The sequence below is a fragment of the Camelus dromedarius genome, chromosome 36 (genome assembly GCF_036321535.1).
Source record: "Camelus dromedarius isolate mCamDro1 chromosome 36, mCamDro1.pat, whole genome shotgun sequence".
Classification (NCBI taxonomy): Eukaryota; Metazoa; Chordata; class Mammalia; order Artiodactyla; family Camelidae; genus Camelus; species Camelus dromedarius.
The window spans coordinates 11,559,279-11,581,474 of NC_087471.1; the positions used below are offsets into that span (position 1 = coordinate 11,559,279).

At 39.5% G+C, this 22,196-nt stretch overlaps 1 protein-coding gene across 1 annotated transcript in view; it reads left to right on the forward strand.

The window, feature by feature from the left end:
- GLRA3 (glycine receptor alpha 3) overlaps positions 1 to 22,196 on the forward strand; it is a 140,001-nt gene that overhangs the window by 102,168 nt on the left and 15,637 nt on the right. Inside the window, exons 6-7 of the mRNA XM_010995137.3 lie at positions 4,223 to 4,360; positions 6,091 to 6,305. Coding sequence (XP_010993439.1) covers positions 4,223 to 4,360; positions 6,091 to 6,305 — 353 coding nt within the window. The remainder of the gene's footprint in view (positions 1 to 4,222; positions 4,361 to 6,090; positions 6,306 to 22,196) is intronic.

The following is a 22,196-nucleotide window of genomic DNA, read 5'->3' on the forward strand; positions in this document are numbered from 1 at the left end:
TTTAAGGTTCACAACAAAACTGAGCAAAAAGTAACAATTTCCCATACACTACCCTGTCCCCTACCTGCCTCCACGCACATCCTCTGCCGATATCAACACCCCACCCCAGAGTGGTACACTTGTTACGACCACGGACCTGCATTAGGGTTCACTCTTGGTGGTGAACATTCTCTGGCTTATTTCCCTTAACACCCTCTCCTCAAGCTGTATCTATGGTGTTGCAAAAATTAAAAATAGGACTACCATGTGATCCAGTAATCCCATTTCTGGATATTCACTGAAAAGAACTGAAGTCAGGACCTTGGAGGAATATTAGCGCTGCTGTGGTAGCAGCATTGTTCACAGCAGTCAAGTCGTGGGGAAACAGACCACTTCTGCGTGGCGGATGAGTGGATGAAGCTGTATCGCATACATTCAATAGGACACTACTTAGCCTTTGGAGAGAAGGAAATTCTATGTTCTGAAAAAAAAACTTTAGTTTCTAAAGGTGATAGTTTCTTAAATGTTAGTTGCAATATGAAATTGGGAGCCATAGCAATGAACCCTCCACACTCTTGTAAATTACTCTGTTTGTGGGTCTTGAACTTTGAATGGATCCTTTACCTCTGCATGACTTTTAACACCATGCTTTGGTCATTTGGAAGACAGGAGCTTAATGAGTTATTCAGTATATTCCAATATTGACACGTGACATTGTACAATATCGAAAGGTCACATTTGTTCATATCACCATCAGGCTCATCAAAAAAAAAAATCTGTACGTATTGGGGATACATTTTTCCAAAATTCTGATGTTGAATTGAAAGCTCAACCTGTGTCATTGGCAACAACAATGTCGGCTATTTCCCTCTACATGATAGGTTCACTCAATAGCTTTATTTTCAAGAAAATGATCAGACATCTACCTGATCACAAGAACCACAGTTTGCTGGTCATTTTTTTCAGGTAAAAATGGTGTTTCAAGAAAAACCAGCTGGCTTATATGCAAATCAATCACGCCAGTGCGTTTTCTTAAAAGAAGCATCGTGTTACCGTAGGCAGCTGAAGTGTGTTATCTGTTTTTCCCATTTCCGTACACAGAATTATAAGTACATTTATATAAGGGTCAGAATTTAATAAGATTATAATTGTTACTGTTTCATCAAGGATCGAGGACATTCTTAAACAAAAGTGGCATTGTTTTCACTGCAAGGCATGGCAGTAAAGAAAACAGTAACCACCAGCACGCTTTTATTATGCTAAAGCCCTGGAAGTTTTACCCATTGTGTTTTCACCATCTGGACAAATGTCAACACAATGAAAAAGGCGAACAAGGTCTTATGAATATGAAAGCAGGTTGGACCTTGTGAATCCTGCTACAGTAATGCTTCTAAAGCACAATTTTTACCATGTCACTCCCCTGCTCAAAAGATTTCCATTGTTTGTCATTGCCCAGAGGGAATTTTTAAAAAATCAAACTTTTCAACCTGGAATTTAAATTTGACATAGTCTTACATTAATTTATCTTTTTATTCCGTATGCTTCTGCGTGCAAACTGGCTCTAGAAAAATGAAGTTCTTGCTATTCCTATTATAAGCCTTGGGAGTTTGCAGTTTCTTTCAACTAATTATACTGTTCCCTTTGCCTGAGTACCTCGCTTTCCCTCGCGTTATACACAGGTTCTGTCTTTTTTCAAGATCCACCTCGAACGAGGCCTCTGAGTGACACCGACCCCTCTTCTGAACGCACACAGCTCCTTGTACCTCTCCCAGGCCACTTCTTTCCTACCTGCTGAAAATCCCTCGTGTTCCCAGAAGTCCAGTAGGTTGCCTTACATACAGTCAGTGCTCAGTAAGTACTAGTTGAAGAAGCAACTGGTTGCATTGAGCCATTTGTTTACACGTTTCACTGCAGCTACCACGTGAAATTGTTGGCTGAAGGGGGTAGTCGATGTCTTTGTCCCCTCAGTGAAGTATCCCTGGTTGGGAAACTTACTATGGTACAAGGCATTTCGTCTCCCAACCTTGATCTCATAAGCGAGTCTGTTCTCAGAATGGTATGAACTTCTGCCAGCCAAAGGCGCAAGGATGCTACAACACTGCCAACTATGTAGGAGTATTGATTTTTTAGTTATGTTTGAAGATTCCTTGAGACAAAATTAACGTCTGGCTGTTTTCCTTGAACACCCTGTAAGTTACTGCCTAAATTTGCCATCTCACTATCTTCCTTCTGATTTCAAACTTAAATATTTTATGGCCCTGCAGGAAGTAGCATCGTTTGATAATGAAATGCCTGGGCTGAAATCACTTAGTGTGGGTGATTCTTTGACACAAGAGCAGCTGACTGTGCGGCGGGTAAATTGCCCCAGAGACCACCTAAGGCTTGTCTCTGAGGGAGTGTCAGAGACCTACTTCCTTTTCAAGGGAGATTCCAGAAAAATTCCAGAAAAATTCAGGCCGTAAAAACAAAATGGGGTTTCAGTTCATTTCTCCATTTATCTGTCTACACTGGGAAATACCCCACATATTCTGACTTCAAGGGTTGCACGTATGGAAGAATTGGGTACTGTCCTACTTGAAAGTAAATAAGTGCCCATTTTTCTACCTTTTGATCCTTGAGAGACGTGCATCTGTTTTCTCTCTAGGTAAAATGTTATTTATGCTGGATGTATCCAAAGACTCAGGCATGAATGTGAGAACCTTCTGTTCTTAGCCACCAAATCAGTAACTGCAGTGTCCATGGACTGTGTCCTGTGTAAGCAAGTCAAGAAGAAGTCCTTGCTGTGCTAAGTCCAGGGGTCTTGAGGACAGTCTTGCAAGATCCCCTGTCTGTTCTGAAACCAGAATTCAGGCGTGTCCCCTTCAGTCTGGAGGACTTTACCGCCTCTATCAAACAGTGCGTGTTCCACAGTGAGCCGTCACAATGATGGTCCTGCTGCTGAAACTTGGACAGCAGAACCCTAGATGGTCTAAGGATACCCTCTAACCACAGGTGCCCCTCTACCACCTCCCCCATGGCCAGCGGAGCCGATGCCGTGAGGTGCGCCTCGGGGCCAGGTGGGTGGGGATGGGCGTCTGGCTCCAGTCACTGCCACTGCAGCTGGATCAGAATCAGCTCTTTTGGGGGCCGTCCTCTTCCGGGTACTGGGGGAGGGAGCAGGGTGATCGGTTCCCCTTCATACACATCAGTCTGTTCAGTCTAACCTGCTCCGTGCCAGCAGTTTCTAATCAGGCACACAACCTCTTCCCTGCAACATCAGCTACCAGGGAATTCGTTTGGGACAGTTTCCCTTCTTTGCTGCTTCATAACCTAGAGTTCTGCCTCCTTTATCTGACCCCTTGACTTAACCCACAGGCCAGACCATCTGTCCTCTCTCTTCCTATCTCCAGGGCAGCTGTGAATTCTGACAAAGCCCTCCTCCACGGGTTTCCTTCACTTGCACTCCATCTGCAGAGCCTTCAAGTGTCCATTTCAACAGCTTCTCATTTGGAGGGAAGAAAATGATAAAATTCTGCTTTTCTTAGCTACCTCTCCTGTAGATCTGTGACATATGAATTTACTAAAAGATGCTGGCCTATTACAAAATACATTATTTCATTCTATTCTGAATCTGCTCATGGTATATGCGAGAGTTTCCTCCTCCACAAACTATCCCATGTGGATTTTCTTTGTACTCTGATTTTCCCTGAATAGCAGACATTTCTGTTGAAAATACCCTTTTGTCTATTTTGGGACCCAGGACATAAAAGCTGAGGCCCTAAACTAAAATAGTTAATGATTCAATCAAGAAAAGTAGCAATTCTGGCATGTTCTCTCCATGGATGTAATAGGTTAGGTCATTTCCTAACCAGTAACAAGTTCAGCTTTTGGTGAAAGGGTCCTGAGTAATTTGAGAAAAGGCGAGGGGAGATCTGATGGAGGGGAATCGACATGAATTGTTGAATTAGTCCAGTAGCTCCCTGTCCCAAGGGAAGGATGTATGTGCTTGTCCTTTAAGATTTCCACATGCCATGTCGTACTTACTATCAGCCTCCTACAACTTCTTCCATTATTTGATAAATATTCCATATGAATAGATTTCTTAGACTGGAATTGTGCAATGCTTAGCTCCATCAGTAAAGTTAAGATGACACTTTTGGGTCTTCCCCATTCTATGTGAGCTGTGTAGGTGATTTTTTAAAAAATTTCATTCTTCTGAATGCCCTTTTGTGCTGTAAATACTTCTTTATTTTGCTTCGCCTAGTTGGGTACACCATGAATGACCTCATTTTTGAATGGCAAGATGAGGCACCTGTTCAAGTGGCAGAAGGACTGACTTTGCCCCAGTTTCTGTTGAAAGAAGAGAAAGATTTACGATACTGCACTAAACATTACAACACAGGTAGGGGTTGAGTATTCTTCATTACACGTCTGACTTGTGTTTCAGATATTTCTTAATTATCATGCTGGGTTAATTACTTTAACAGTTTGTAGCTGAATGCGTTTTATAGTCATAGAGCAGAGAATGGATGCCTTTGAAACTTACAGAAGCTTCGACTCATTGCGTATTGTTACGTAATTGGTTTGTATGGAACCAGAGAGATGCTTGGTGTTCAATTATATTTAAATAATTTTTTTTTCTGCCCAAAACCCATAGGCACGTAGTAATGATGTTTCAGAAAAAGTTCCTTTAATTTCTATGTAAGCAATAAAATGTACTTTTTAACTCTCCTTGGGCTGTACACATTGTGTTTGCTAACAAAAATGAAAGAGATTGCTTTTGTTGAAGGCTTCACTTGCCTCAACTTTTCTTTTGGCCACAATTTCATGCGTTGCAAGGCATTGTTACTGAGCACCTGCTATTCACCTGACATAGTAGCCTTTTACATTTGAGATTAATTATCAGATCCAGTTACTGATATCAAGGATTGAAAGACTTGTACATTCACATTATCTGTTCACATCTCTCAGCGGGCACAGGCTGTTCCCACAGTATCTATTCCAGCTGCCTTCCCTTCTCCTACAAGTTCCATTAAACTGCCCGGAGCTGAGGCATCGCCCCATCGCGGGCCATGTATGGCCTCCCACTGGCATCAGCTGCTGCTCTTATCATAACTGTGATTTCTTGTGGGCTCAGCATTTTCCAGAACTGTGACCTGACCTCTCACAGCACAGTCAGCCCTCCATGTCTGCGGGTTCCACATCCAAACATTCAACCAACCGGGATGGAAAATAATTGGGAAAGAAAGTCCAGAAAGTTCCAAAAAGCAAAACTTGAATTTGCTGGGCACTGGCATCTATTTACACAGCATTTACACGTTCCCTGCATCCTTGGATTTTGGTATCCATGGAGGTCCTGGAGCCGATCCCTCACGGATACCAAAGGATGACTGTCCAAGGTCTCCGATCTCTTATCTCCTTAGCTAACTCACAATATCTGGTGAAAAAGTCAGTGCCATTTTCTTACCTCGGGGGTAAGGCTAATTCAGTTGGGAGTTCAAAGTTAACAGGTCAACACAAAGGTCAAGGGCAGGCAGGTCACTACCGGTGACCTTGCTCAGCTCTCCAGGGACAGTAGCAATCATACGCAACTTTTAGAGAAATCTAAGAAGTCAGAGTTGGTGTAGGTGGTCGGCTGCTGTAACAGTGCACCACAAACTTGGGGCGTCCCTGCCCCTCCCTCCAACCCTCTTGTCCCTCTCTCCCCTCACACTGTCATCTGGACACAGCAGTTTGCTTTCTCATCTACACACCACACCTTTCCTGCTCCAGGGCCTTTTGTGATTGCCTTTCCTTCTAGACACAAGCCTCTTTCCCCAGATTGTCCCAAACAGTGTTTAATAGAAGTGGCAAAAGTAGACATCAATCAAGTGAAGTAACAGACCTTTGAGAAGTTTGACAAATATGAAGTGTTCATCAAATGTAAGTCATAGAAGATTATATATTATTTCCTGGAACAGTAAAATAAGAACAATATTTTTCAGAAGCCAATTTGCACATATGATTTAGGATCCCATTTCATTACAACAGACTTTTTTAGGGCAAAATTATGATGAAACAGAATTGTGACATTTGATGCAATAACAGAGGCCTATTTTTACCAATTGCTGCATTTATTTTACACCCAATTAGGGAAGTTTACGTGCATAGAAGTGCGATTCCATCTTGAACGACAGATGGGGTACTACCTGATCCAGATGTACATCCCCAGTCTCCTGATCGTTATTCTGTCCTGGGTTTCCTTCTGGATCAATATGGATGCTGCTCCAGCCAGGGTGGCACTGGGAATAACCACTGTGCTGACCATGACCACACAGAGTTCAGGATCACGCGCTTCCTTACCGAAGGCAAGTGCACGCAATGGGCATATACACATGTTTGCACTAATATGTGTGTGTTATTATCAGCTCTTGCCAGAACGTTTTCAATAGCATTTCTAGTGGGTCCTTGTTGTACAATGGTTCACCTTGATGATTGGTTTGACTTTAGGGTGGTGTGAAATTGATAGGCATTCAGCAGAAACCGCACTTTGAATTTTGAATTTTGATCTTTTCCTGGGCCAGTGATGTGTGGTCCCATCTGCTCTCAGGATGCTGGCCAGCGGCCACAGTGGCTCCCCGTCTGCCACGTGATCAGGAGGGTCAACAACCAATACACTCACCACCATTCTGGACCCAGACAACCATTCTGTTTTCCATGTCAGTACAGTATTCAATAAATTACATGAGATGTACAACACTTTATTATAAAATGGCCTTGTATTAGATGATTTTGCTCAACTGTAGGCTCATATAAGTGTTCAGAGCGTGACTGAGGTAAAGCGAGGCTGAGCTAGGTTAGGTGTGTTAAATGCATTTTCAACTTAATGATGCTTTCAATTTATGATAGATTTATTGGGATGGAAGCCCCATCATAAGTTGCAGAAGATCTGTGTTCATTCATTTCCAATTTTAAAATAACGTATAACCAAGGCAGAAAAAACAGAGAAATAGGTGAAAGAAAAAAATTCTACAAACCAATGATATCTTTTATGTGCAGTTGGTGTTATGATCCCAATTATTTATTTAAACATCATTAGCACTCATGCAGTATAGAATTTATTATCTATAGATTTTTAAACCCTTAGAAATATATATATAAATATATTTTATTTATAATATAATTAAATATATATAAATATATAAATAAATGTATATTAATATATATGAATATATATAAGGTATGTAATTTGAATCTATAGGGTAGTTTTTAATGTTGCCCAATATTCCATTGAGTAAATGTGCCATAATAATCTGCTGACCATCAGGACTAACCCAATAATGAACATTTATATAACGAATATTACACAGATGAATCTATGTGTGTGTACATGTGTGTACATAGCTTTACATCTGTTTTGTATTATTTTCTTGCTAGGAACTCTTAGAACAGGAGCTGCTACATTGATAGCTGTATGCATTGACACATGTTGCCAAATTTCCCTCTAGAAACATTTATAGCCTTTGTACTCCCACAGGTATTGTATGAAAATGCCCACAGGCTTACACTCTGGGTCAAGCATTTATTATTTTTTATGTGTGTAATTTTTAACTCTGGCTTTTAAGTAGCCATAGGTCAATAAAAAGGAAAGCTTAGGTAAACCATGGTTTTTGTCTGTGCTGAGTTGCCAGAATTAAAACAAAACTTGTAAAAGACCCAATGTTTCTTTTCAAAAGATGTGCCGAAATAAACTGCAGGAAGCTCTTTCCATCCCTTTAGCTGTGTAGCAATGGAGAATCATTTTCTTATCCTAAATGTTGTCTAAGAAAGAAACTCTTACTATCTAAATTAAATAATGCCACATAACTTCCAGCGAGCTTCACAGTTCTTTTCATTACAATGATGTATGTTAATGTCATAAAATCATATTAACTTTTCTTGTACATTTGATGTTATCTCCCTGCCATGCCGAGGAAATTATGCATCCATTGTCATGCCTTGCTTAACCCTTACTATGAATTGCCTTCTCTGATTCAATTTATTCAATTAGAAGGTCTAAATAAACAAAAGTTGATGGCAGGACATTTTATCATGAAAGATGTTACTTAATATAGGAAGAACTTGATATTTAGCAATGCTCAGATTGCTAAGATTTAATGATTGCCTTTCAAAATAGGGTTTACTTTTATGACCACATAATTACATTTTCAAGATGATCCATTTGAACTAATGTTTTATAAAATATTGTCCAAGTGAAAATTGTAAAGCTGCTTTATAAGATTAAGTGCTTATTTATATATGTATAAATGTCTGAAGGGCTCTGAGTAATAGTTGAAGTTCCACAGTCAATTTGTAAATGAAATTGCCAGTTTACTCATTGATTTTCTCCATGAGCTGAACAGAAATGAAAGCTCATTCATTCTGTAAGTTAACCAGAAGGAAGAACACAAAGTGTTTCATTTCAGGAAGCTCCAGCTTCTCTGAGGCACAGTATCAAGGCATCTCTGGATACAGAGATCAAGGCAGAATTGGGAGAGGTGTGAATGGAGGAAGCAGAAATAAAGAAAGCAATAAACTAAAAAAACAGAAAGGAGGCACAGTTTAAAAAAAAAAAAAGGAAAGGATAGGAAAGAAGGTCTGGAATGACTTCATCCTTTTCCCTAAAGAAATTTTTTTAAAAGTGTTAATTTCTCTGTGATCTCAGAGAAGGAATAAGTTTTCAATCATGAGCTCAATTACACACGTACATGTATACAACCCCCACCCACCCCTCACCATCTCTCAGTTCGTCGGCACTGGGGCCACTGGAAATGTGAGAGCAGATTTAACTCTGATCCACAGAAAAGAATGATTATCAAGCTGATATGTTAAGAGAAGGTAATCACATCGTCTTGGGCTTTGTGATGGGAAAGGAGCGGGAAGGTAAGCAGTTGTGTAAGTTAGAATCAGGAGGGCAGATGCAGAAGTCTCAGAAGAAACATGAAATATCCTATTAGACGAGGTCAGCAAACGGGAAGGAAAATCTGGAAAACGCAGTTCTGATTCTATGATTGGGAAAGGCAACGGGCGAGGGCTCACCCTGGCATTTGGGAATAAAGGTCTGAAACGATGCAACTTGAGATCTGCTCTTCTCAACCCCACAAAAGAACCCTCAGATGCCTGAAAATCTTGTCACGGAAACATCCACCGTTCTCCTACTGATGAAAATCTAGGAAGGAGGAAAACAAAATTAAATTCAGGAAAACAATAGGGGATTATTAGAGATAGGAGGAAGAAACAATAAATCATTAAATTTATGATAATTGCTTAGTATTTTGTCCAGGCTCTGTGCCAGTGCATCTTCTGTAGATAAGAAGGAGCTTGGAAATCAGTCAAGTCTCAAAGTAGAAAATCTCAAAGAATGTCCTTCAGCCAGCGTTTCGTGAACTACAGACCTGAGAGTCCTCTCTGACACTTCCTGATGCACTGGCCTCCATGGTGTCATAAATCAAACATGTAATAAATAGCCCAAAGCAAGGAGACTCCTGTGAATTCATTTCCTGGAACTTGGAACAATCCGGTGTTTCCTCAGTGCCTGTGTTAGGTGGCCAGAGGAGGGTGACAATGCATCCTACTGTCAGCAATTTTTCAAAGTTGTAAAACTTCAGGGACACTTCCTTCCATTGTGTATCTGGAGGAGAGTGAGTGAGGAAAAATGGCAGTGATCGTGGTGCCCCATCACGGAGGGTTTTATAGAATTCGGTCAGGATGAAGTTTGTTTTGGATGGATTTCAGAAGAATTTTAACAAGAGGAGGGATCACTCTGACTTCAGTGTGAAGCGCAGATAGAAGAGGAGAAAATGGGAGCAGAGAAGCTACCAAGAAAACGACCATCGCTGGGAGCAGAGGGTGGTCTGGCTAGACTGGCAGCAGCAGAGATGGAAAGTAGAAGGTGAGTAGAAAGGGTAGATTTTTTTTTGAGAAAATGTATTTGGAGGTGAAATAGACAGGATTTGCTCATGAACTGAACACGGAGGATTAAGGGACAGGCAGGGAGGGAGGCCAAGTTGGCGGAGTAGAAGGATGCTGGTGGCTCACCCTCTCCCACAGATGCACCAGGACTCACATCCACGGACCCACTCAGCCAACCAGAGCACATGCGGAACTCCGACAGAACACTGTCCTCTTCAAAAGACAAAGACGCCAAAAATCTGGTAGGAGAAAGGAAAAAAAGGAAGACGAAAAGGCAAAGCAGAGTGGGACCAGTCCCGCGGGGAGGGAGCAGCAAAGGAGGACTGGCGCTCACTCGCTGGGTCTCCTCCTCTCCATCCGAGAGGCCAGTGGGCCGGAGGCGGAGCCTCTGAGGCTCGGATCTGCACGGAGCACCCCTTAACTGACAGAACTGAGTTAGACGGGCACAGAGGGTCCCCGAGACACCCAGCCCGAGACCTGAGTTGGGAGCTGGGGGCCGGGACAGGCCGCCCGAGCCGGGCGGAGGACGGGGATGGCTGCGCTGAGGCAGCCCCGGGGGACTGCAGGGGGCTGCGCGCCGTGGCTGTGGATGCCCAGGGCAGAACCACCTGGGCCCTCCATGAAACAGCACGGCTGAGGTGCCCCGGGGGGAAGGGTGCACACCCCCAGCTCTGAAAACCCAGGGAAGGTTTTCGGCCAGGAGAGGCAGGTCTCAGGCGCAGCCGCCATGTCCTCCGGCGCTTGGCACCCGGGTGGGGACGGGGGCGAAACCTGAGTCCACGCCTGGGGGCCCGGCAGCCTCGGAGGCCAGACAGTGACTTGTTTGCAGCCCCAGTCAGATAGGACCCTTCCGCCCTGGTGCCTCGCAAAGTGCGCGCCGCCAGGACAAACAGCTGAGCTTGGACATGGAGCAGGGGCGGGGCTGCTCCGCAGTCTTCCCGGGGCCTCCAGCCGGAGCGCCCACCCGGGGCGGAGCGCGCGGCGGCGCGGAGCTGCGGGGCGACCTGCGCCGGGAGACGGCGGGTGGCTCCCCGCCTTTCCGGCAGGATCTCTGTGCTGGGAGGGGGCGCGATCTGCTTGTCGACAGGCACTGGGAGCAGCACAGACAAGGGCACCAACAGAGGGCCTCGTGAAACGACAAGCTGAGCCCTCGAAACAGGGCGAAGACAGAAAGACTTCTCATTCAGAGCGCACAGTGTGCAGGAGAACACCCTCTCCTCCCCCCCCCCGTTTTAAAAAATCTGTTTTTACCTGTTGTATTTTCTATTACCTTTTTAATTTTTACTTTTTAAACAATTATATATTCTCCCAGTTTTAATCCCTTTTAAATTTTTCTTTTAAAATAATTATACACAGGTTTCAAATACTTTTTCCTCTTTTCTCCTTTTTTAAAGGTTTTTAAGAGACAGCTCAACCCGATTGCTATTCTGCTTCAACTCGCTCTTCAGTTATTTATTATACACTGTTTTCGAACCATTTTTCCTCCCCTTTTCCAAAAATCTCTCTTTATCATATCTTTTTTATCTGTTCTATTTTTATTACCGTTTTAATTTCTACTTTCTAAACACTTGTATATGCTTCTAGTTTTAATTCCTTTACAATTTTTCTTTTAAAGTAGCTATATGATTATTTTAAAAAAAAATCCACCTGAGTTCATTTTCATTTCTTTTGGGTTTGATCTCCTGTTATTGATTATAAACAGGTTTCAAATATCACTTTTTTTTTTTTAAATCTTTCTTCCTTTTTTTAAAATAAGGGTTGTTAAAAAGACGTCTCAACTCGAAAGCTAGTCTGATTCAAATTGCTCTTCTATAATTGATTATACACTGTTTTCAAACCTTTTTTTCTCCCTTTTAAAATTCTCTTTCTCCTTTTTTTTTTTTTAAGTTTTATTCCTACATAGGCATTAGATAGATAAATAAATAAACTCCTTTAAGGACCTCAATAGATAACTGATACTTCATAAGCCACACTGCCAGAGAGATATGAGCAAGATGAAGAAACAGAAACCATTCCCAATTAAAAGAACATGAGAAATCCCTTGAAAGAACGACCAATGAAATAGACATTGATAGCCTACTAGATCAAGATTTCAAAAAAGGAGTGATCAAAGTATTGAAGGAACTAAAAGAGATAGTGTTTAGAGATATAAAATATGTCAAAAATGAAATCAAAGCTATAAAGAAGAGCCAAGTGGAACTGGTAAACTCATTGGCTGAGATGAGAATGGATCTAAAGGCTGTGCAAAGCAGACTAGATAATGCAGAGGAACGAATTAGTGACCTAGAAGACAGGACAACAGAGAGCACCCAATCAGAACAACTGAAAGATAAACAAATTAAAATAAATGAAAGCAACATAAGGGACCTATGGGATAATACAAAGCATGCAATCTATGCATAATAAGGGTCTCAGAAGGGGAAGAAAGAACAAAGGGGATTGAAAAGGTATTTGAAGAAATCATGACTGAAAACTTCCCAAACTTAAAGAAGGAATCAGATATCCAAGTACAGGAAGTTCAAAGGGTCCCATACAGGAAGAACCCAAACAGACCCACACCAAGATGTATCATAATCAAGATTGCCAAAGTCAAGGATAAAGAAATGATCCTAAAGGCAGAAAGAGAAAAGCAAAGAGTGAGTTACAAGGGAACCCCCATAAGGCTCTCAGCTGATTTCTCTACATAAACACTACAGGCCACAAGGGAGTGGCAAGATGATATTCCAAGTCCTGAATGAAAAAAAGATGCAGCCTATGATACTTTATCCAGCAAGGCTATCCTTTAGGATAGAAGGAGAGATAAAGAATTTCACAGACAAGCAAACACTAAAAGAGTTTAGCAACACTAAACCCATGCTAAAAGCAATATTGACAGGTCTACTCTAAATAGAAAAGCAGCAGGATGCTACAGAAATGAGAAACTCATAACCGAAATGGTGATAACTTATGAATTACAAATAAAATAAACACTAAATTGTAAAAGAAGACATCTAAATCATTAAGAGTGGGAGAGGGAAGCAAGAAAATATAGAGTATTTTTTTTTCTTTCTATTTTAAATTTTTTGTTTTTGGTAGGATGGGTTCAAGATATAGTAATGGGCTAATAGACTTACAGGATAGGGTAATCAGAAGCCAAAAACTTACAAGGGAGTCACAAAAACTAAATAAAATCCATGATAATACAAAGGAAAGTTACCAAACCACAAAAGGAAGAAGAAAGGAACACAGAGGAAATATCAACTGCAAAGATAAGTTCAAAATATATAGTAATGGGCTAATAGACTTACAGGATAGGGTAATCAGAAGCCAAAAACTTACAAGGGAGTCACAAAAACTAAATAAAATCCATGATAATACAAAGGAAAGTTACCAAACCACAAAAGGAAGAAGAAAGGAACACAGAGGAAATATCAACTGCAAAGATAAGTTCAAAATGGCAATAAACACACATCTATCATTAATTACTGTAAATGTTAATGGACTAAATGCTCCAGTCAAAAGACATAGAGTGGCAGACTGGATAATAAAGCAAGAACCTTCAATATGCTGCATACAAGAGACCCACTTTAGGGAGAAGGACACATAGAGATTGAGAGTGAAAGGATGGAAAAGGATATTCCATGCAAATGGAAAAGCCAGAAAAGCATGTGTTGCAGTACTGATTTCAGACAAAATAGACTTTAAAACAAAGGCCATAAAGAAAGATAAAGAAGGACATTTTATAATGATTAAAGGAGTGATACAAGATGAAGATATTACACTCATTAATATATATGCACCCAACGTAGGAGCACCTAAATACATAAAACAATTACTAACAGAAATAAAGGGGGATATTGATGGGAATACAATCATAGTTGGAGATTTTAACACAGCATTAACATCACTAGACAGATTTTCCAGGCAGAAAATAAATAAGGCAACAGAGAAACTAAATGATACAATAGAAAAATTAGATTTGGTGGATATTTTCAGAGCACACCCCCCAAAAATAGGATATACATTCTTTCAAATGCACATGGAACATTTTCTAGGATTGATCATGTACTTGGGCACAAAAGAAACCTCAAAAATTTTAAGAAGATAGAAATTATCTCAAGCATCTTTACTGACCGTAATGCCATGAAACTAGAAATCAATAGCAGAGAAACAAAGGAGAAAAAAAGGAAAGCATGGAGATTAAAAATATGCTATTAAAAAACCAACGGGTCAATGAGGAAATGAAAGCTGAAATTAAAAAATACCTTGAGACAAATGAAAATGAAAGCACAACCACACAAAATTTGTGGGACACAGCAAAGGCGGTGCTAAGAGGGAAGTTTATAGCGATACAGGCCTTCCTCAAAAGAGAAGAACAATCTCAAATAAACAATTTAACCCACCAGCTAAAAGAACTAGAAAAAGAAGAACAAAAAACCCCAAAAGGCAGCAGAAGGAAGGAAATTATAAAGATCAAGGAGGAAATAAATAAAATAGAGATTTTAAAAACCATAGAAAAAAATCAATCAAACCAAAAGCTGTTTTTTTGAAAAAGTAAATAAAATCGATAAACCTCTGGCCAAACTCACAAAGAAGAAAAAAGAGAGCACAAATTAGCAACATAAGAAAGGAAAATGGAGAAATTACAACAAATAAAATAGAAATACAGAATATCACATGAGAATATTATGAAAAACTATATGGAACCAAACCGGATAAGCTAGAGGAGATGGACAAGTTTCTGGAAACATACTGTCCACCAAGACTGAATCAAGAAGAAACTGACCACTTGAACAAACTGATCACTAGAAATGAAATCAAAACAGCAATAAAAAACCTCCCTACAAATAAAAGTCCAGGACTGGATGGCTTCACTGGGGAATTCTACAAACATACAAAGAAGAACTCATACCAGTCCTTCTCAAACTCTTCCAGAAGATTGAAAAGGAGGGAGTACTCCCAAACTCATCCTATGAAGCCACCATCACCCTGATACCAAAACCAGGCAAAGACACTACAAAAAAAAAGAGAATTATAGGCCAATATCACTGATGAACATAGATGCCAAAATCCTCACCAAAATATTAGCAAATAGAATCCAACAACAAATAAAAAAGATTATGACCAAGTGGGGTTCATCCCAGGGACACAAGGGTGGTTCAACATATGCAAATCAATCAGTGTAATACATCACATCAACAAGAGAAAGGGCAAAAAACCACACGATCATCTCAATCGATGCAGAAAAAGCATTTGATAAAATTCAACACACATTTATGATAAAAACTCTCACCAAAGTGGGTATAGAGGGAACATATCTCAACATCTTAAAAGCTATATATGACAAACCTACAGCCAGCATAGTACTCAACAGTGAAAAACTCAAAAGCTTTCCACTAAAATCTGGGACAAGACAAGGATGCCCACTATCACCACTCCTATTCAACATAGTCTTGGAAGTCCTAGCCACAGCAATAAGGCAAGAGAGAGAAATAAAAGGGATCCAAATTGGAAAAGAAGAGGTAAAAATGTCACTATATGCCGACGACATGTTACTATATATAGAAAACCCTAAAAGGTCCACACAAAAACTACTAGAGCTGATCGAAGAATTCAGCAAGGTAGCAGATTACAAGATTAACGTTCAAAAATCAGTGGCATTTCTTTACACTAACGATGAATCAACAGAAAAAGAAAGTAAAGAAACAATCCCCTTTAAAATAGCACCCAAAGCAATAAAATACCTAGGAATAAATCTAACCAAGGAGGTGAAAGAATTATACACAGAAAACTATAAACCATTGATGAAGGAAATTAAAGAAGACTTTAAAAAATGGGAAGATATCCCATGCTCTTGGATTGGAAGAATCAATATTGTTAAAATGGCCACACTGCCCAAGGCAATCTACAGATTTAATGCAATCCCTATCAAATTACCCAGGACATATTTCACAGAACTAGAACAAATCATAATAAAATTTATATGGAACCATCAAAGACCTAGAATTGCCAAAGCATTTCTGAAGAGAAAGAAAGAGGCTGGAAGAATAACTCTCTCAGACTTCAGACAATACTATAGAGCTACAGTCATCAAGACAACATTGTATTGGTACAAAAACAGACATGAAGACTAATGGAAGAGAATAGAGAGCCCAGAAATGAACCCACAAACTTTTGGTCAACTCATCTTCGACAAAGGAGGCAAGAATATACAACGGAATAAAGACAGTCTCTTCAGCAAATGCTGTTGGGAAAACTGGACAGCAGCATGTAAAGCAATGAAGCTAGAACACTCCTTTACACCATACACAAAAATAAACTCAAAATGGATCAAAGTCTTAAACATAAGACAAGATACAATAAACCTTCTAGAAGAAAATACAGGCAAAACATTATCTGACATACATCTCAAAAATGTTCTCTTAGAACAGTCTACTCAAGCAATAGAAATAAAAGCAAGAATAAGCAAATGGGACCTAATTAAACTTACAAGCTTGCACAGCAAAGGAAACCATAAGTAAAACAAAAAGACAACCTACGGAATGGGAGAAAATTTTTGCAGATGAAACTGACAAAAGCTTGATCTCCAGAATATATAAGCAGCTCATATGACTCAATAAGAAATAAACAAAAAACCCAATCCAAAAATGGGCAGAAGGCCTAAACAAGCAATTCTCCAGGGAAGACATACAAATGACCAATAGGCACATGGAAAAATGCTCAGTATCACTAATTATCAGAGAAATGCAAATCAAAACTACAATGAGGTATCACCTCACACCACTCAGAATGGCCATCATTGAAAAATCCACAAAGGAGAAATGCTGGAGAGGCTGTGGAGAAAAGGGAACCCTCCTACACTGCTGGTGGGAATGCAGTTTGGTGCAGCCACTGTGGAAAACAGTATGGAGATTCCTCAAAAGACTAGGAATAGACTTACCATAGGACCCAGGAATCCCACTCCTGGGCATCTATCCAGAAGGAACCCTACTTCAAAAAGACACTTGCACCCCAATGTTCATAGCAGCACTATTTACAATAGCCAAGACATGGAAACAGCCTAAATGTCCATCAACAGATGACTGGATAAAGAAGAAGTGGTATATTTATACAATGGAATACTATTCAGCCATAAAAACCGACAACATAATGCCATTTGCAGCAACATGGGTGCTCCTGGAGAATGTCATTCTAAGTGAAGTAAGCCAGAAAGAGAAAGAGAAATACCATATGAGATCGCTCATATGTGGAATCTGAAAAAAATAAAAACAAAAACAAACAAACAAAGCATAAATACAAAACAGAAACGGACTCATAGACATAGAATACAAACTTGTGTTTGCCAAGGGGGCAGAGGGTGGGAAGGGATAGACGGGATTTCAAAATTGTAGAATAGATAAACAAGATTGTACTGTATAGCACAGGGGAATATACACAAGATCTTGTGGTAACTCACAGAGAAAAAAATGTGACAATGAATATATATATGTTCATGTATAACTGAAAAATTGTACTCTGCACTGGAATTTAACACAACATTGTAAAATGATTATAAATCAATAAAAAATGTTAAAAAAAGAAACTAATAAGTCTTAATAAATATTCAAAAAAAAAAAAAAAGGGAAAGGCAGGAGTTGAAAGAAGCCTTCAAGTGAGTAACTGGGCACAAAGTTACTGTGGGGAGGTAACTTCTGGGATCGAACACGTTCACTTTGAGATGCTTGTAAGACAGCCACACACACACACAGAAACACACAATAAAAAAACCCCCACAAAAACAAAAAGCAAACAAACAAAAAACAATAACTGAGTGGAAACAGACTCAAATGTTGGAGTCAGCAGATGTTTAAAGCAGCTATGATGAATTCCTTCAATGACTTTAAGTAAATAATCTTCCAACAGTAAACAGATGGATCATCTCAGGAGAGAAACGAAACTACGACATGCAAATTCAAGATCTAAAAAGTGCAATATCTGAAATAAAAAAATGCATTGGACAAACTGAAGAGAAGAAAAAAAATGGTAATGAACTTAAAGAAATTACCCAGTTTGAAGAACAGAAAACATTTTTGAGAAATTACCCAATTTGAAGAACAGAAAACATTTTTGAGAAAGTTAAGTCTCATTGATTTGAAGAACAAATTAAGCACCCAATGGAATTGGCTAAAAGTCAGGACTTCCAGACCAGCGACACCCAGGCCTCAGACTCCTGGGAGTCCCCTCCAGATGAAACAGGGAATTAGACCAGAGATGATTTTTCTGAGAATAAAATAAAATCCAGAAAGAGGAGAAAAGATGTGTTTGTGGCTGGCCCTCTTCCTCCTGTTGGAGACGGACCTGAATATTCAGGTCTTTTCTCTCCTTCCTCCTCTAGGGCCATCTCTCCTCCTACACAGATTAGAAAGCTTAATTAAAGGCAAGACCCACTTGCCCCAAAACTTTTCTCCCAAAGTTTTTGAGATTCCCAACATTTTGTGATTTCTTTCTTTTTTTTTTTTTTTTATAAGATGTGGACAAGCAATCCCTGGGAGAATTAGGTTTACTCAGGGGTGAACAAGAGGACAGGGTGAGTCACTGAAGTATTTTCGAGCATTTATTTGATTTACACTAATTCCTCGTTAAGATTCTGGCCCTAGGGATTTCTATTGTTTGTTAGGTATAAGGACAGGTAGGAACAGAGAAAACCCTAGAAGGGCCAAAATGTAATTTTATTTGTGAACTATGGATCCTAGAAAGAATCCACATTAGGGGATGCTGGGAAGATCTGGGTATACAGCAATATTCAATATATCTTGCTCTCTTCCTTTTCTGCTTCCAAAGATTGGTTATTTCCTGTGACAGACTTACTCCCATCCCCTTTTTTGATTTATTTCACAGGACCAGCCGAGGTCCCGCTTTGGTGTGTGTTTTCTGTTTCATATCAGCTGGACAAGTTCACAAGTGTCACCATCTACACAGTAGTTTTTTGAGTGGACAGACTATCTTTTACATATTTTTACCCCCAGAGCCTAAGTCGGTGCATAATATGTGTCTGCTGAGTAAATACCATTCAGAAATTTAAAGACAGTGTGAGCTTTTAAGCATTTACTTAGTACTTAGTCTTGGCTGGAAAAGCAAGAGTATGTCTTTTTTTCATTTCTCAAAGAGAGTGTAAAAACTTAATTGAATTACTCTTTACTTATGTAGAATCATATTTTCCCCTAAGAATCACCAAATTAATGAAAAAACTTCAAAATTACCTGTATCTACCATATAGTAAAGCCATTGGTTCGTAGAAATCATAACGATTGCCTTCATATAAAGTTTCTATTTTTCATAAAGACAGCAACCACAGAAGTGGTTAGAAAATTGAAATCTAACCACTACATTTATATTCGGATACCAGGACGGTGTGGGCACACAGAGATGTATGTGACATGACACTGAAAAGACAGGGGATGGGAGAAAAATGAAGGATTGGTATTCACTATTATGTTCTTACCTAATGAGTCCTCATTCTTCTCAAAAAATATGTCCTCATTCTTCTAAAAAAAATACCCTGCAGATTTAAAGGAGAGTAAGTTGTAAATCTCAACAGTCACTAAACGAGGGGGAGAGGGTTGCATAATAATCAGGCTTTCCTGTTGATAACTATTATCGTCTGTAATGTTTTGGTCTTTGTCATTTAAATACAGGATTCTAGTATCTATTCAAAGTACAGTTAACTAAAATTATTTCCCTCAAGTTCAGTACAATTGTGATGCATGTGGGTTCACTTTTAATTTATTAATGTGACCAAATAGTCACTAATAAGTAAATTTAACTTTATAATACGATATTTGACATAATATATTTAATTTAGTTCTTTAAAAGTTTTATTGACTGTATAAATAATCTTGTTCCCTATTACGTTCACTTAGGGAAAGGAGAAAAACAAAAAAAGGAACGGTGGATGAAAAAATAATTTTTTTCTAACCTTTGCTGTTAGAATCAAAAGATATACTGCATATGAATATCATTCAATTTGATAAGTGTTTTATCTATCATGAGTAAATAGATAATTTCTAAACATAGGTGGGCCCTATCATAAGAATAGAAACTGATGGATATCTCTGGTGCTACAGTCACTCTGAGTGCCTACAATTGGTAGGCTTATTAGATCTTATGAAGCTGAATTTATCAGTTACCCAGCCTGCCCTCTGTGGTTGGCATAGAGACAGAGCTATGGCACAAATTCTTAAATCTGATGGCGCAATTTGGAAAAAGCATCTGACCAAATCACAAAGCTTAAAGATTTATGAAATGACATAATACAATGGCTTTGGCATCAAACTAAATTTAAAAACAAAAGATATATGTGCAACTTTGAGCCAATTTTACCTAAATAATGTCTTAAACTCCTTTGCTGGCATTCACATATATCCTAGAATCATACCATGAACCTTCCTGACAGATAGAAACAGATGTAAAACTCCCCCTTTCCCAGGGGAATAAAGAATTTGGTCCCCAAATCAGTGTTGGAAAGCACCATACAGGCTCTGTCTGTCTTCCTGATTCCTGTTTGAAGTCATAAATGAAAGGCTTAGACCTCAGGAAAAAAGAGAATGAGAAGATATATGGTTATAATAAAAGTGATGTTATAGAAATACAAAACCCTCCAGTGCAAGAATGCAGAGGACAGAGAAGGCACAAATATAATTCAACTTTACTTGAGCAGGTGGAAAAAGATAATACAGTAAGACTTGCCGTGCACCTGGGAAGATCTCCGGCGACGTGGATTTTACAGATTCATCTTAGTGTTGAACATCAGTGTCGTGTCATCCTGTGGAAGAGACGATGGTGAAACTTCCGTAACTGAAGCGAAAGTCAGAGCTAATGGGCTGACCTTTCAAAAATACCTTAGCCTTTTTGATGGCATTTGTTTTGTCTGGTGACTGAAGGGACTGGTGATGTTCATCACTTCGGAAATAATGCAGCTCCGCTCTTGTAATTCTGTTATATTTCCTCTCTTAAAACAAAAACCTTTGTGTGGCAAATAAATACTGTGTTCAAAGCAGCATTCATTTACTAAGGTTTACAAGGATCATAATCAGTATGAACGTGTCACTGGTAGGACTGTGCTGTTGTGAGTTGCCCTCCAGGGTGATGAATGTCAAAGTTCACAGAATCTGTGTGATTCACTGCCTAGCGTTCCAAGAAAACAGTCCAGCCGACACTTCCGTTGACTTTTCAGTATCAGCTTCTTTTTACTTTAGCACCTGTTCTTAAAACATTGTTTACTTTTTTCCTTTTTTCTTATTCTTTTCTCTCTCTTTGGCTTCAAGTCTTAAATGAAGCTCGGAATTATTTTGAAAAGAATATAATTTTTTCCTCTAAGGGTCACAAAAGGCAAAATTCTTACACAGCTCTTTACAGGAGGAAGAGATGAAGGATTAAGTGTCCTGCAATTTGAATGTTACAAATCCAAAGATAAATAAATAGGCAATCTGATCTGACACAAAATCCCTAGGAAAAAAGCCACGGCACAAGTGGAAATTTTTCAGCATAACTCAGAGAAAAGACACTGAGCTGCAAGCTTTGTGCCACTTTCCTGCTCCACGGGTAGAATGACTCATCACAGTTGACGTGACAATTCTGAGGAACTGGGAGAATCCACCAAGATTGACTGTCATTCAATAGAGAACAAATTGCCCAAATCAAAGGGCTGTTTTGGCTAATCACAAGCAGTGCACTGTGATGTTTTGTTATACCTCTTTGTCAGTTAGATAAAAAGCAAATTTGGCTTGAGAAAAGAATAGACAAAATATGAACTTTCCTGGAAAAAGCAGCCACATCGAGTTGCCTCCACGTTGGTTTGCGTGAGATTTTGGGGGTTCAAACTCCAGGTTCTGGTTTAATCAGTTTCTTTATCCTTAAAACCTCTGCTGCTTGTAAATGCATTGTAAATTTCTATTTCGAGAAACTATTAACAGAAGTCTGGGTTGTAATGTAAAATTTAGTCAGTGTAATTACTATGTTAGTCGTCTGGGTTGTAATCTAATGAATATTTACCCATGGACTCATTGTCACCTACCAGCTGTCATATGGGACAGCACTGGTCCCAAGGCAATCCTTCCGACCACCTCAGTGTGGAGTAAGAGAAAGTTCTGAGTCTTGGCGTATGATACTGCACTTGGAACGCAGCTCACCCAGCGCACTTGTGAAGGACTACAATCCAAACTTGTTGCTACTCAATTATCTTACCAAACACTAGCATAAAATTAAACTGATTTATGAAGAGTTGCCTGAGATACGTGCAAGCCATCTGTTCCTCTGAGTCAGCAAGCAGAAGATCAAACGACTGCAGAGGG